Consider the following 16,032-nt stretch of genomic DNA (forward strand, 5'->3'; position numbering starts at 1 on the left):
CCAGAAATCCTTCTTGCTACGTATCGAGCTAGCGTTGGTTTTCCCCGAAGAGGAGAGGGTGATGCAGCAAGTGTAGCGTAAGTATTTCCCTCAGTTTTTGAGAAGCAAGGTATCAATACAGTAGGAGACTTCTCAAAAGTCCCACGCACCTACACAAACAAACTGAGAACTCGCAACCAACGCAATAAAGGGGTTGTCAATCCCTTCACGGGCACTTGCGAAAGTGAGATCTGATAGAGATAGTATGATAAGATAAATATATTTTTGCTATTTTATAATATAGATGCAAGAAAGTAAAGATGCAAATAAAAGTAGATTGAAAGCAAATATGATAAGAGATAGATCCAGGGGCCATAGGTTTCACTAGAGGCTTCTTTCGAGAGCATAAGTATTACGGTGGGTGAACAAATTACTGTCAAGCAATTGATAGAAAAGCGAATAATTATGACGTTATCTAGGCATGATCATGTATATAGGCATCAAATCCAAAACAAGTAGACCGACTCCTGCCTGCATCTACTACTATTACTCCACACATCGACCGCTATCCAGCATGCATCTAGAGTATTAAGTTCATAAGAACGGAGTAACGCATTAAGCAAGATGATATGATGTAGAGGGATAAACTCATGCAATATGATATAAACCCCATCTTGTTATCCTCGATGGCAACAATACAATACGTGTCTTGCAACCCTTTCTGTCACTGGGTAAGACCACCGCAAGATTGAACCCAAAGCTAAGCACTTCTCCCATGGCAAGAAAGATCAATCTAGTAGGCCAAACCAAACCGATAATTCGAAGAGACTTGCCAAGATAACTCAATCATACATAAAAGAATTCAGAGAAGATTCAATTAATAACCATAGATAAATCTGATCATAAACTCACAATTCACCGGATCTTGACAAACACACCGCAAAAAGAGATTACATCGAATAGATCTCCACAAGAGAGGGAGAGAACATTGTATTGAGATCCAAAAAGAGAGAAGAAGCCATCTAGCTAATAACTATGGACCCGTAGGTCTGTGGTAAACTACTCACAACTCATAGGAGGGGCAAGGATGTTGATGTAGAGGCCCTCCATGGTCGATACCCCCTCCGGCAGAGTGCCGGCGAAGGCTCCAAGATGGGATCTCGCGGATACAGAAGGTTACGGTGGCGGAAATTGTGTTTCGTGGTGCCCCTGGATGTTTTCGGGGTCCGTAGGTATATATATAGTAGGAAGAACTACGTCTGTTGACACCCGAGGGGCCCACGAGACAGGGGGGCACGCCCTCCTATTTCGTGGGGCCCTCGGAGCTTTCTTGACTTGCACTCCAGGCTCTCCGGATCAGATTTGTTCCAAAAATAACGCTACCGAAGGTTTCATTCCGTTTGGACTCCGTTTGATATTCCTTTTCTTCGAAATACTGAAATAGGCAAAAAAGACAGCAATATGGACTGGGCCTCTGGTTAGTAGGTTAGTCCCAAAAATGATATAAATATGTAGAATAAAGCCCATAAGCATCCAAAACAGGTAATATAATAGCATGGAACAATCAAAAATTATAGATACGTTGGAGACGTATCATAGCCTCTTTCGATAAGTAAGAGTGTCGAACCCAACGAGGAGCTAAAAGTAGAACAAATACTCTCTCAAGTCCTATCGGCCACTGATACGACTCTACGCACGCTTTACGTTCGCTTTACCTAGAACAAGTATGAAACTAGAAGTACTTTGTAGGTGTGATAGGATAGGTTTGCAAGATAATAAAGAACACATCAATATAAACTAGGGGCTGTATAGATGAAGATGCAATAAAGTAAATGTAGTGAGTGTGGAAAAGTGGTGGTAGGAGTTGTGAAATTGTCCCTAAGCAATTGACTACGTTACTAGACCGGTAATCACTATTGCAATTCTATTTGAGGGAGAGGCATAAGCTAACATACTTTCTCTACTTGGATCATATGCACTTATGATTGGAACTCTAGCAAGCATCCGCAACTACTAAAGATTCATTAAGGTAAAACCCAACCATAGCATTAAAGTATCAAGTCCCCTTTATCTCATACGCAACAATTCCCTTACTCGGGTTTATGCTTCTGTCACTCAAGCAACCCACCATAAAAGAATCATGAACGTATTGCAACACCCTACAGCGGGAATCCCTCACGCTTGCGCGACACAGAGGGCACAATAGGACAGCACCAATAATAAAACATGCAACTCAAACCAATCATAGCAATTCATCAATCACCGATAGAACAACGAAAATCTACTCAGACATCATAGGATGGCAACACATCATTGGAAAATAATATGAAGCATAAAGCACCATCTTCAAGTAGAGGGTACAGCGGGTTGCGGGAGAGTGGACCGCTGGATATAGAAGGCGGAAGGTGATGGAGATGTTGGTGAAGATGGCGTTGGTGTTGGTGAAGATCGCGGTGATGATGATGGCCCCGGCAGCGCTCCGGCGCCACCGGAAGCAAGGGGAAGAGAGGCCCCCTTCTTCTTCTTCTTCCTTGACCTCCTCCCTAGATGGGAGAAGGGTTTCCCCTCTGGTCCTTGGCTCCCATGGCTTGGGAGGGGCGAGAGCCCCTCCGAGATTGGATCTATCTCTCTGTTTCTGCGTTCTATGATTCTGCCCCTTCACCGTTTCCTTTATATCTGGAGATCCCTAACTCCGATTGGGGTGAATCTTTCGCCCAGATTTTTCTCGTAAAATTAGCTTTCTTGCAGCAAAAGAAGAGCGTCAACCGCCTTATGGGTGGCCCACGAGAGTGCCAGGCGCACCCTCCTGTCTCGTGGCCACCTCGGACACTGTTTCGCATTGATTCTTCCTCCGGTTTTCAAGGACGATCGAAGATCATTCGTGGATGTACATGGGTCATAAGCAAAAAAAAAGACCCACTATGTATACTGCAAAATTGATGGAAAGAACTATATAGTCAGTTTGTTGATCAACCTAGTCTTCTCTAGGGTAGGTGCTCCTGGTGCATTCTGCACATGCTGTTGTCGCTTTAACACCCAGACACTTGTGCATGTATGGTTTCAGATCATATTATATTATATGGGTGGTTCACAATTCAATCAAGAAGCCGCTAACTGATCTCGTGTATGAGCAGCTACATGTCCAGGCTATTACAGAGAAGTTGAAAGCAAGCCGTTCAGATGCTGTCACAACTTATCTTATAGTACTTTGAAGTAACTACTTCAACCACACCAATGCTTTTGCTATATCATTAGAGGGAAACAGTTGGTCTAGTTTACCAACCATTGGAAAAAACTATATTGTAAATGTAATGACATATCTTCTGGCCAAAAAGCAAAATCTAAGAGTACCTGACTACCTAAATCCCATTGCCTACTTTACAGAGTAATTTAAAACTTAGGCCCTGATAACCCACAAGTATAGGGGATCGCAACAGTTTTTGAGGGTAGAGTACTCAACCCATATTTATTGATTCGACACAAGGGGAGCCAAAGAATATTCTCAAGTATTAGCAGTTGAGTTGTCAATTCAACCACACCTGGAAAACTTAATATTTGCAGCAAAGTATTTAGTAGCAAAGTGGTATGGAAGTAACGGTAACAGTGGCAAAAGTAATAGTAGCAGTTTTGTAGTAATTGTAATAGTGGCAACGGTAAAGTAACTAAGCAAAGATCAATATGTGAAAAGCTCGTAGGCATTGGATCAGTGATGGATAATTATGTCGGATGCGATTCCTCATGCAATAGTTATAACATAGGGTGACATAGAACTAGCTCCAGTTCATCAATGTAATGTAGGCATGTATTCCGAATATAGTCATATGTGCTTATGGAAAAGAACTTGCATGACATATTTTGTCCTACCCTCACGTGGCAGCGGGGTCCTACTGGAAACTAAGGTATATTAAGGCCTCCTTTTAATAGAGTACCGGACCAAAGCATTAACACTGAGTGAATACATGAACTCCTCCAACTACGGTCATCACCGGGAGTGGTCCCAATTATTGTCACTCTGGGGTTGCCGGATCATAACACACAGTAGGTGACTATTGACTTGCAAGATAGGATCAAGAACTCTACGGTCATCACCGGGAGTGGTCCCAATTATTGTCACTCTGGGGTTGCCGGATCATAACACACAGTAGGTGACTATTGACTTGCAAGATAGGATCAAGAACTCACATGTATTCATGAAAACATAATAGGTTCAGATCTGAAATCATGGCACTCGGGCCCTAGTGACAAGCATTAACCATAGCAATGTCATAGCAACATCAATCTCAGAACATAATGGATACTATGGATCAAACCCTAACAAAAATAACTCGATTACATGGTAATTCTCATCCAACCCATCACCGTCCAGCAAGACTACGATGGAATTACTCACGCACAACGGTGAGCATCATGAAATTAGTGATGGAGGATGGTTGATGATGACGACGGCGACGGATTCCCCTCTCCGGAGCCCCGAACGGACTCCAGATCAGCCCTCCTGAGAGAGATTAGGGCTTGGCGGCGGCTCCATATCGTAAAACACGATGAATCCTTCTCTCTGATTTTTTCTCCCCGGACGTGAATATATGGAGTTGGAGTTGAGGTCGTTGGAGCTCCAGGGGGCCCACGAGGCAGGGGGCGCGCCCAGGGGGTAGGGCGCGCCCCCACCCTCGTGGACAGGGTGTGGGCCCCCTAGTCTTGATTCTTTCGCCAGTATTTTTTATTAATTCTAAAAATATTCTCCATGAAGTTTCAGGTCATTCCGAGAACTTTTATTTCTGCACAAAAATAACACCATGGCAATTCTGTTGAAACAGTGTCAGTCTGGGTTAGTTCCATTCAAATCATGCAAGTTAGAGTCCAAAACAAGGGCAAAAGTGTATGGAAAAGTAGATACAATGGAGACGTATCAACTCCTCCAAGCTTAAACCTTTGCTTGTCCTCAAGCAATTCAGTTGACAAACTGAAAGAGATAAAGAAAAACTTTTACAAACTCTGTTTGCTCTTGTTGTCGCAAATATGTAAAGCCAGCATTCAAGTTTTCAGTAAAGATTATGAACTAACCACATTCACAATAACACTTAGGTCTCATGTTTACTCATATCAATGGCATAATCAACTTACGAGCAATAATAATAAATCTGCGATGACAACACTTTCTCAAAACAATCATAATATGATATAACAAGATGGTATCTCGCTAGCCCTTTCTCAGACCGCAAAACATAAATGCAGAGCACCCCTGAAGATCAAGGACTGACTAAACATTGTAATTCATGGTAAAAAAGATCCAGTCATAGTCATACTCAATATTAATTAATAGTAATGCATGCAAATGACAGCGGTGCTCTCCAATTAGTGCTTTTTAATAAGAGGATGATGACTCAACATAAAAGTATAGTTTGGAAAAAGCTTGGCTTCTACTAGCGGATGCGATCCGCCGGTTCATCGGTACGACGCATGTCCCGGTGGAGCGGTCTTTTCTTTCTTTCTTTCGGTCATGTGGTTGCTGCTCGCTGCTCACTGTCCACGACCATGAGTTTCCACAGCAAGGTCTATGTTGCAGCAAAAACTGTAACAAGACCTCTGTTTCTGAAAAGTTAAATTTGCAGTGAGACCTTCGTTGCAAAAAAACAAAATTGCAACAAGACCTTCATTGCAAAAAAGAAAAACTAAATTGCAACAAGACCCCCGTTGCATGAAAAAAATGAAAGAAGACATGTGTTGCAAAAAAAATAACTTGCAAATATTTTTGCAACATGGCCCGTGTTGTAGAAATTTCCCGCAACACGACCTGTGTCGCAACGATAAAATGTGACGCTCGGTCGTTCAATTCATCGGATCGAGACCTCCGTTACAAAAAGATAAATTAAAACAAGACCTTCGTTGCAAAAAAAACACTAAATTTCAACAAGACCTCTGTTGCGAAAAAAATTGAAACAAGACCTGTGTTGCAAAAAATATATCTTGCAAATATTTTCGCAACCTGGCCCGTGTTACAGAAATTTTCTGCAACACAACCTGTGTTGCAATGATAAAATGTGACGCTAGGTCGTTCAATTCGTTGAATCCAACGGCTCGCGAGGCGGAAAAGATCCGCCGGCTGACGCGTAGCAGCACCCATATATTTTTCACTTATTATTACTATTTGAATTTTAAAACGCTGTTGTAAATAGCTTTCTCTAGCTGACATAGTTGTTGCTCGGATCTCACCATGAAGCCACGAAAAACATGATCAACGTTGGATTTTTCCTGTCCACCGTCCAAAGGGACCTCTTATAGAATTCCTGTGTTATGAAATCTGGTACCAATTCGCACTATGTGGCATCCTAATTAGTATGTGTTTTTTCTATTTCTATGTTCTGAATTTTCTGTGATCCAAGAAATGCCCTGTCGGGGATCTCCCCGGATGAGTGGATGTTGAGGTATGACCTCGAGGACCAGCTCTCGGCCATTTACACGGACGAGGAGGCCTACTGGCGGATGTGCGGCACTCAACGCTGGGTGCTCCAGGGCGACGCCAACACGGCCTACTTCCAGGCGATTGCCAACGGCCGGCGGCGTCGTAATTCCATTCATTCCCTGTGGGCGGGTGAATCCCAGCTTGTTCGCCCCTCGGACATCCGCGCCCACGTAGATGGCTTCTATAAAGCCCCGTTTTCCCCCACCCCTAGGGGTGGGGCTGCTCTGGCCCCCGATACCTGGTCGGGGGTCCAGCTTGTGTCCGCCGAGACCAATGCCGCTCTTGTGGCTCCTTTCTCGGAGGTGGAGGTCCTTGCGGCGATCAAAGGAATGAACCCTTCCTCGGCCCCGGGCCCGGATGGACTGCCAGTACTGTTCTTTAAAACATTTTGGCAGACCATTAAGCCTGAGGTCATGGCCCTCTTCGACGAGTTCTTCTCTGGAACCATGGACCTGGGGCGCCTGAACTATGGGATCATTACCCTCATCCCTAAAGTTCCTGGGGCCTCGGACATCCGCCAGTTTCGCCCAATCACCATGATCAACGTGATCTTCCGGATCCTGGCCAAGGGGTACGCCAATAGGGTGACCCTTCTTGCAGACTCCATCACCCACCCCAACCAGTCCGCCTTCATCCAAGGCCGATTTATTTTGGATGGAGTGTTGGTCTTCCACGAAGTCCTGCACGAAGTTCGAGCAAAGCACCTCCGCGCGGTGTTCCTTAAGCTCGACTTCCACAAGGCCTACGACACGGTGCACTGGCCCTTCCTTCGGGAAGTATTGCTTCGGAAGGGCTTCGACGACCGCTGGGTGACACGGGTTATGCAACTTGTCACCTGCGGCCGGACAACTGTCAACATCAACGGTGAGATCGGGCCCTACTTCCCCACCTTATGTGGGGTACGCCAGGGTGACCCTTTCTCCCCGTTCCTCTTTAACATGGTGGTCGATGCCCTTGCGGTCATCCTGGATAAGGCCAAGGCGTGCGGTCATATTCGGGGCGTTGTCCCTCACCTAGTTGGCTCTGGAGGGGTCTCCCTCCTCCAGTATGCGGATGACACCATTATCATGGTTGAAGGCTCCGAGTTCGACATCGCTAACCTGAAGTTCCTCCTCTTATGCTTCCAACAAATGTCCGGACTCACCATTAACTTCGACAAGAGCGAAGTGATGGTCCTTGGCTTCAACCCGGACGAAGCCTCGTCCATTGCGGATCGGCTTAACTGCCGCCTGGGCACCTTCCCCACCACTTACTTGGGGGTGCCCATTAGTGACTCCAAACTCACCGTCGCGGATCTGCGTCCGACGGTGACTAGGATGCAGCGCAGGGTTGAACCCTGGAGGGGTCGCTGGCTGTCGAAAGCCGCCAGGGTGATCCTTATCAATTCCTCGCTTGCGAGCCTCCTTTGGTTCTTCTTGAGCTTCTATGGCCTTCATGAGACCCTTCACCAGGAGGTGGACAAATACCAGTCGAGGTTCTTCTGGGCTGGCGAGGACAACAAACAGAAGTACCATATGGTGAGCTGGTCCGACATTTGCAAGCCCAAAGACCAGGGGGATCTCGGGATCCTCTCTTCCCGACGCATGAACATTGCCCTCCTAACTCACTGGTTGTGGCGTATTGCCAACAGGGAGGGAGGCCTCTGGCTCACCATCATCCGCAATAAATACCTTCGTGGCCAGCCTCTTTCCTTCTGCCAATGTACGGGCGGTTCTCAGTTCTGGCAGTCCGTGATCCAGCTCCTGCCCGTACTATGCATTGGCACCTCTGTCTCTGTTGGCTCCGGTGCCTCGACCCTGTTTTGGTTAGATCGATGGCTAGGGGACGCCCCCCTGGCGGTGCGTTTCCCTGAGCTCTTTGCCATTACGGTTGACCCTCGGGTCTCGGTCGAGACGACCCTTATTGACTTAGGGCGTCTCGCCTTCCGGCGCACGTTTGGCCCCCTTGAGGTGGCCGCCTGGGACTCCCTCCTCCAGGACATTGCTCTTTTGCCGATGGATGTGGCGGAGGATCGGGATGCTCTATCCCGGCACCTCGAACCTTCTGGCCGTTTCTCCACGAAGTCCCTATACGGCGCCATTGCTCCATCGTCGGCCCCGGAACCATTTAGCCTGATCTGGGATATCCGTCTCCCGCTGAAGATCAGGATCTTCCTGTGGCAATGGATCCGTGGCCGGCTCCCCTCCGGTGTTGAGGTCCTTAAGCGAAATGGCCCGGGTGATGGGAGGTGCCCCATCTGTGGCACCATTTAGGATGCTAACCACATCTTTTTCTCGTGCCACTCTGCCCAGTTCCTTTGGGCCTGCTTCCACGAAACGGTCGGTGGACAGTGGTGTAATACCAACTTCCCCGACCTGCTTGCCGAGCTTAACGCCTGTCCTGCCCGCTACCGCCATATTAGATGGTTGTGCGTGGGGGTCCTCGCCTGGACGCTCTGGAACATCCGTAATAAGCTTGTTATTCAGAAGGTGCCCCTTCGCCGTGCGACTGACGCAATCTTCAAATTGTGTGGTTACCTGCAGCTTTGGCGGCCGCTTAGCCGCCCCCAGGACCGGGACGTCATCACCGCCCTCCTCTCCGATCTTTGCTCGATGGCGCTCCGCGTGGCTCCCCCGCTGCCGCCCCCTCCTCCTGAGCCTGACTAGGCCTCCTGGCGCCTGTGTGGACTGTGGCATGCGTTTTTTTTAGTGTAGGGCTTGTTCTGCTGTGCCCTCAGCTGAGACCCTTTGCTGTACTATTTTGGCTTTTGTGGACCTCCGTGTGTGTGTGTTTGGTGTATGTTGGATCTTGTTGGATGCTTATTGGATGGTTGGCTTTATAATATAAAGCGGGGCGAAAGCCTTTTTTGGTATTTAGCCCCAAGTCGTACAACTGTAGGCCTCGGTACCAGTGAATGACATTTCAATATCAAGCTTCGTCCCATGTGTTTTTTTATGGAGGGGCTTCGCCCGATGTCTATAAACATGAAAATTGCTAATGCATAGTCATCCCTAAATTTCTTATAAATTTAGTCAATGATTTTTGCAATCAGATTTGCTTTATAAGAATCGAAAAGGAGGAACATGTCATTGGATTATCTATGGGGAATAGTACAAACTAAAAGTAGGTAGTATTTATGTGTAGAAGACAGTCGGGGATGTTGTTTTTGCAATAAATCGCCTAGAAATGCATTGCATTGCGTTGACGTTGAAAGTTGAGGTTGATGATGCTTGCACCGCTGAAGTTCTGAACAAACTTCCAGAAGAGTTGGCACATCTTGTCGTCTGTTTTTGGTCGAGCAGCTGGAACTTGGAAGCGCAAGTCTACCCGTGCCATGTCCGGCGGCGGTGACTTGAACGACAGCGACCGCAGCGGCCCTTGGTAGGCGAAGCATTGCAGCTGCGGCGCGTCGAGCTCCATAATGTTCTGGCATTGATAGCCCCGGCTGTACAAATTCGCCAGCCCGAGGGTGGTGACCTCGGGGCAGCGGACATGGAGGGTCTCCATTAACAAGAGGTCTACGGCGTCAAGCTGCAGCGTGGCGAGCAGCGGGGCGGCGTCGAGGGCGCTCTGGAGTATATGAAGCGACACGTTGCACAGGTGCAGCCGTAGCTCCACAAGCCGCGGGAACGGGAGCGGGGGCGGAGTATATCATCTTTTATCCTAAGGTATGTGTTGTCTTCCTCTCTGTTGTAGTTACTTCCACATTATTATATGATCTAGATCTAAGGCACACATGATATATTGAACGTCATGAAGTCAGATTTATTTCCATTTCTTCAATTTGTGACACAAAGTTCCGACCAGTAATTGAAAAGATTATTTCTTGACCGTTGTTCTCTGGAGCTCATTATTTTAGTCTTTTTCTCTTAGATTTTGACTAATCTGGCTGCTCTGGTGGCTCCACTTTCTTATTTGCAGGTGATGATCTTTCTGCAAGTTGCTGCCTGGGTTTATAGGTTGGTGATTCTTCTATCCCTTGATCTTCTTCTGTGCATGTGTCATATGTGCTTACATCTATGTTGGGTGCGACTGCAGTCCCGTTCCTTTCTTTACAAGACACAGACGACAGAAATGCCGCAATGGGACCAGGTCGTTACCTTTTTGCACTTATATGTGTATATATGCTTCTTTCTAACAATGGTCGTTTGGATGCATATGCCCATATTGCCATTTTTTGTGAAGTGTGTAGTATAACCACTGGTTATTCCTTGTAATATCCAAATGGTATAAGAGATTTTGTTAGTGCACCATTAGCATATTCTTTGTTACTGGATCACTTTAGAGTTTAGACCAAATATTGTTGACAAAATGTTACTTTGGTTTTTGTTCTAGAGCACTTTGCATAATGTCTGGACTAATAGGAGATTTGTTTTATGAAAGAGTTCAAATTAGGGTGTACCTTAACAGAAACTGAGGTCACATTTGGGTTCCTTTTGGTGTTACGGGAAATCTTGCCCTCCAATCTATGTACACTTTATCAGGTACTCCCTCCGTTCCAAATTACTCGTCGTGATTTTAGTTCAAATTTGAACTAAAATCACGACGAGTAATTTGGAACGGAGGGAGTACATAATAACACAGCTGTCTCCTAGATGGATTTAGCCGATAGCTTATTGGCAGCTGCAACAAGTTGAAGCTTCCCTCAGCTTCGAGAGATTATGTTACATTCGCCCAAGGGTTCACCTGCTTGTGTAGTTTTAGTAATGCCCTGATCCTAATGAAAGCACATTTGCAATGACAGGTGGTCAGAAGAGTAGGGTCGCGTTCGCGAAGATCACCTTCAAGAAGCCGCACATTATCCTTCTTGACGAGCCTTCTAACCATCTTGTAAGTGAACGTTTATTAGTATAAGCAGAGATGAGAAACCATGGTAACCGGCAGTTCCTGACATCATGAAAATTTGTGTGTTGCAGGATCTCGACACAGTGGAGGCGCTCATCCAGGGCCTGCTCATATTCCAGGGAGGAGTGCTGATGGTAAGGACACATTGCCACCACGTTGCATGTTGTTCCTTTTCGTGTCAAGGTATAGCATCGTCCTAACCAAATGGTACTCTTTTTGCAGGTGAGTCACGACGAGTATCTGATCACGGGGAGTGTGGATGAGCTCTGGGCGGTGACGGACGGCAAGGTCGCCCCGTTCCCGGGCATGTTCAAGGAGTACAAGAAGATGCTCACGACATAAACCTGAAAAAAGGACGGGACATACGGGAAGATGCCCACACAGACATACAGATACTATATGTATGATATGTACTCCCTGGCATTGGAAACTGATGTAATCTTATGCTTGTCACCTACCTGAGGTTTGAATGTTTGAGCAGACCTATGCTACTACAGACAATTTTGTTCCAACCTGCCTGATAATCTGTATCGAGCTTGCAATTTTCTTGGACAAGCTTTGGAGTGTTAAACTGTATATTGTTAGGATATAGGACATCTGTTAGTACTTGTGTTTATCTCCTATCTCCCTGTAACTACCTGTAATCTATGCCCTAGTGCATCCCTATAAATACATCCCAAGGCCACCATGTTAGGTGCGCCGATCCAATCTTCCTCTTCTCTTGTTTCACATGGTATCAGGCCTACCCGCGTGATTGCATCATGGGCTCCCCTACAGCTTCCGCTTCTTCTTCCGCCGCCCTTACCACGCTCTCCCTGCCCGCCGCCTTCAATGGGCCGCCGGCTTCTGCCGTCCCCTCTCCCTCCGCTAGCCTTATCACCGCGAAGCTAACCACCTCCAATTTTCTCATCTGGAAGGCACAAGTTCTTCCCCCTCTTCGCATCGCTGGCGCCACGGGCTACGTCGATGGCACTCTGCCAGCTCCCTCCAAGCTTCTGGATCCCGATGACAAGGGAGTGCGCGCCCCCAATCCGGAGTATGCCACCTGGTTTTGCCAGGATCAGATCGTCCTCAGCTACCTCCTCGCCTCTATTTCTGATGAGGTACTGCAGCAAGTGCATCAGTTGGAGACCTCTCGTGCCATCTGGTCGCACGTCGAGGAGATGTACAGCATCCATTGCCGCGCCAGTATCGTCCAGATCAAGATGGACATGGCGGTTTTCAGGAAAGGAACCCTTTCCATGGCGGACTACTTCGCCAAGATCCGCGCCAACGCCGATCAGCTTGCAGCTGTCGGCCACCCCATGCGCGACGAGGACATCATCACGGGCCTCGACAACGACTACGAGCCTCTCATCACCGCGTACACCACTCATCCCGAGGGTATGACGCTTGGTGAGTTCTACTCCCACGCGATCTCCTTCGACCGGCGCCACGAATACAACGCTGCTCGTCTTCATCTTCAGCATGGCGGCTCCTCCGTCAACTACGTCGCTCGTGACTCTGCCGGCAACTCCAACAACTCCAATCGCGACAAGGGCAACTACCGCGGCAAGGGCCGCGGCAACTCTGGAGATCGCGGCGGCTACAACAACAACTCTCGTGGCGGCGATCGCGGGAACCGCGGTGGCGGCGGCTCACGCCAACAAGGCGACTTTAGCGGCAATCGCGGTGGTGATCGCGGTGACTACGGCGACCGCGGCAATAACCGCGTTCAGTGCCAGCTCTGCCGTGGCCCGGGGCACTACGCCTGGGAGTGCGGTCAGCGCTATAACCATGTGTTCCAGCCATCACAATCAAAGATGGCTGGCCTTGCTGCTGCGTCTCCTCCCTCCATCCTCGGTGACCCGGCTTGGTTCACCGACACCGGGGCCACGGACCACATCACCGGTGATCTAGATCGCCTCACGATCAGGGAGAAGTATCCAGGGAGAGACCGCATCCACACAGCTGACGGATCAGGTTTGCACATAGCTCATCGTGGTCATGAAATTCTTCCTACTCCTTCCGCTAATCTTCAACTTCGCAATATATTGCATGTCCCTAACGCTGACAAAAACCTTCTCTCTGTCAATCGCCTTGCCGTTGATAATCATGCTTATCTAAAATACTATCCTACTCATTTTCTTATGAAGGATTTGATCACCAAGAGGGTTCTGCTTCAAGGCAGATGTGAAAATGGGCTTTACCCCATTCGGCCATCATCTCATCATGCTCTGTCTTCAGTTAGGTTGTCAGCAGAAGATTGGCACGCAAGGCTTGGACACCCTTCCACCCAAGTTGTTCAGCATGTTTTATCATCCAATAAATTAGCCTCCTCTAGTCAGTCTATGACCCATGTGTGTAATGCATGTCAACAAGGCAAAGCACACCAGCTTCCTTTTCCTAGATCCTCGAGTGTTTCTTCCTTCCCATTAGAACTTATTTTATTCAGATGTGTGGGAACCTGCCAAAACATCATCTGGTGGGTTCCAGTACTATGTCTCCTTTATCGATGATTATAGTAAATTTGTGTGGATTTATCTTCTCAAGAGAAAATGTGATGTGTTTGATGTTTTTCGTGACTTCCTTGCTCATGTTGAACGCCTTTTGTCACGCAAGATTCTATGCGTTCAATCTGACTGGGGTGGGGAGTACGAGAAGCTTAGCAACACTTTCTTTCGCCAACTTGGCATTATGCATCATGTATCTTGTCCACACACACACCAGCAAAATGGTTCTGCCGAAAGGAAGCACCGTCATATTGTTGACATGGGGCTCTCTTTATTGTCACATGCGTCTATGCCACTATGCTTTTGGGATGAGGCCTATCTCTCCGCATGCTATCTTATCAACCGCTTGCCTAGTCGTGTCATTAGCAACCTTAGCCCTATGGAAAAACTGCTCAACACCAAACCAGACTACACATCGCTTCATATGTTTGGTTGTGCGTGCTGGCCAAACATGCGTCCCTACAACACACACAAACTCGCCTTTCGATCCCAACAATGTGTGTTCGTTGGTTACAGCATTCGTCACAAAGGGTATAAGTGCCTTCATCTACCCACGGCTCGTGTTTATATTTCTAGAGATGTCACGTTTGACGAAAAAGTTTTTCCGTTTGCCAACCCGGCCGCCTCTCCCATACCACCTCGAGTTGCTGAACAATCCATCCTTTTATTCCCGCATGATCACATGAGCTATGGCACATCTGCTTTGTCTTCTAACCTGAATGCAGGATCTACTCCGGCGCAGAAAATCCCAGGTGTGCCAGGCGCAGGATCTGGAGCTGATCCGAGCGCAGGATCCGGAGCTGACCCGGGCACAGGATCCGGAGCTGATCCGGCCTCGGATCTCGCAATAGCGTCCGACAGTGATGCGCTAGCCGACCGTGGAGAGGCGCCCCACCCGTTGGCCCATGTGGCGGCCACCGAGGGCCCAGTTGCCTCCCCACGCGCCATGTCCCCCTCAATGGCGGGCCCCGCCACTAGCCCGGTTGCCTCCGCGCCCGACCCGCCGTTGGCCGCTGCCCACGTGCCTGGCAGCCCGTTGGTGGGGCGGCCCGGTTCGCTGACAGGCGCGCATGCGCCGTCTGTCTCCCCCTCGGGATCGCCGCCCGATTCTCCTGCTGTGTCTGCTGGCGACACGGGATCCCAGGAGGATCTGATTCCCTCCTTGGCTGCTGTTCCAGGATCTTCTGCTCCGCCGCCGCCTCCTGCTCATGTAATGGTCACGCGCACACGTGATCATACACGCAAACATGTTCAGCGCACCGATGGCACCATCAACTATGATCCATCCCGCCGTGTGTTCATGGTCTCTAGGGAACCTCGTGATCACCGTGAGGCCATGGCATCTCCTGCTTGGCGTGCTGCTATGCAGTTTGAGATTGATGCTCTTCGCCACAATGGCACGTGGACTCTAGTTCCACCACCACCTCATGTCAACGTAATCGATTGCAAATGGGTGTTTAAAGTGAAGTACAAGGCTGATGGCACTGTTGATCATCACAAGGCTCGTCTTGTCGCCAAAGGGTTCAAGCAACGATATGGTCTCGACTATGACGACACATTCAGTCCCGTGGTTAAACCGGTAACTGTTCGTCTGGTTCTTTCCATTGCTGTCTCTCGAGGTTGGTGTCTTCGCCAGCTGGACGTACATAATGCATTTCTTCATGGAGTTCTTCAGGAACAGGTGTACATGCGCCAACCCCCTGGGTTTGTGGATCCTGCTGCTCCTCGGTTTCTGTACAAGTTGAGTAAAGCTATCTATGGACTTAAACAGACACCCAAAGCCTGGTATTCTCGGCTAAGCTCACGTCTCATTCAACTTGGTTTTGTGGCCTCCAAAGCAGATACATCTCTGTTCATCTTTCATCATGGCGGTATCACCATGTTTATGCTCATCTATGTGGATGACATCATTGTGGCCAGTTCTTCACCTGCTGCCACGACCAAGTTACTTGCTGACCTACATACCACGTTTGCACTCAAGGATCTGGGTCCGTTGCATTTCTTTCTTGGAGTTGAGGTGAAGTCGTCACCATGCGGGCTTGTACTTTCTCAGCAGAAGTACATTGGTGACATTCTTCACCGTGCTAATATGGAACATTGTAAAGTCCCCACCACTCCCATGTCCTCAAGTGAGAAGATCAGCAGGGATAGTGGGGCACCTCTCTCTCAGGATGACAGTACTACATATCGCAGTCCTGGTTGGAGCTCTTCAGTACTTAACGTTGACCAGGCCGGATATTTCCTTTGCTGTGAATCGTGTGTGTCAGTTTCTTCATG

General features: G+C 48.2%; 1 protein-coding gene across 1 annotated transcript; it reads left to right on the plus strand.

Annotated features, from left to right (window-relative positions):
* The first annotated feature begins 10,835 nt into the window (after positions 1–10,835).
* On the plus strand, positions 10,836–11,821 carry LOC119326811 (ABC transporter F family member 3-like). The gene is made up of 4 exons (XM_037600411.1): positions 10,836–10,902; positions 11,163–11,248; positions 11,335–11,397; positions 11,486–11,821. The coding sequence occupies exons 1-4, from the start codon at positions 10,887–10,889 to the stop codon at positions 11,603–11,605; spliced, it is 285 nt and encodes a 94-aa protein (XP_037456308.1). The 5' UTR covers positions 10,836–10,886; the 3' UTR covers positions 11,606–11,821.
* The last annotated feature ends 4,211 nt before the right edge of the window (positions 11,822–16,032 follow it).

The sequence above is a fragment of the Triticum dicoccoides genome, chromosome 6B (genome assembly GCF_002162155.2).
Source record: "Triticum dicoccoides isolate Atlit2015 ecotype Zavitan chromosome 6B, WEW_v2.0, whole genome shotgun sequence".
NCBI classification, from domain to species: Eukaryota; Viridiplantae; Streptophyta; class Magnoliopsida; order Poales; family Poaceae; genus Triticum; species Triticum dicoccoides.

Bases quoted from the DNA above. Each gene is read 5' to 3' on its own strand.
- LOC119326811 (XM_037600411.1), top strand. The intron at 11,249-11,334 runs GTAAGTGAACGT...TGTGTGTTGCAG, and splicing joins ACGAGCCTTCTAACCATCTT to GATCTCGACACAGTGGAGGC. The intron at 11,398-11,485 runs GTAAGGACACAT...CTCTTTTTGCAG, and splicing joins TCCAGGGAGGAGTGCTGATG to GTGAGTCACGACGAGTATCT.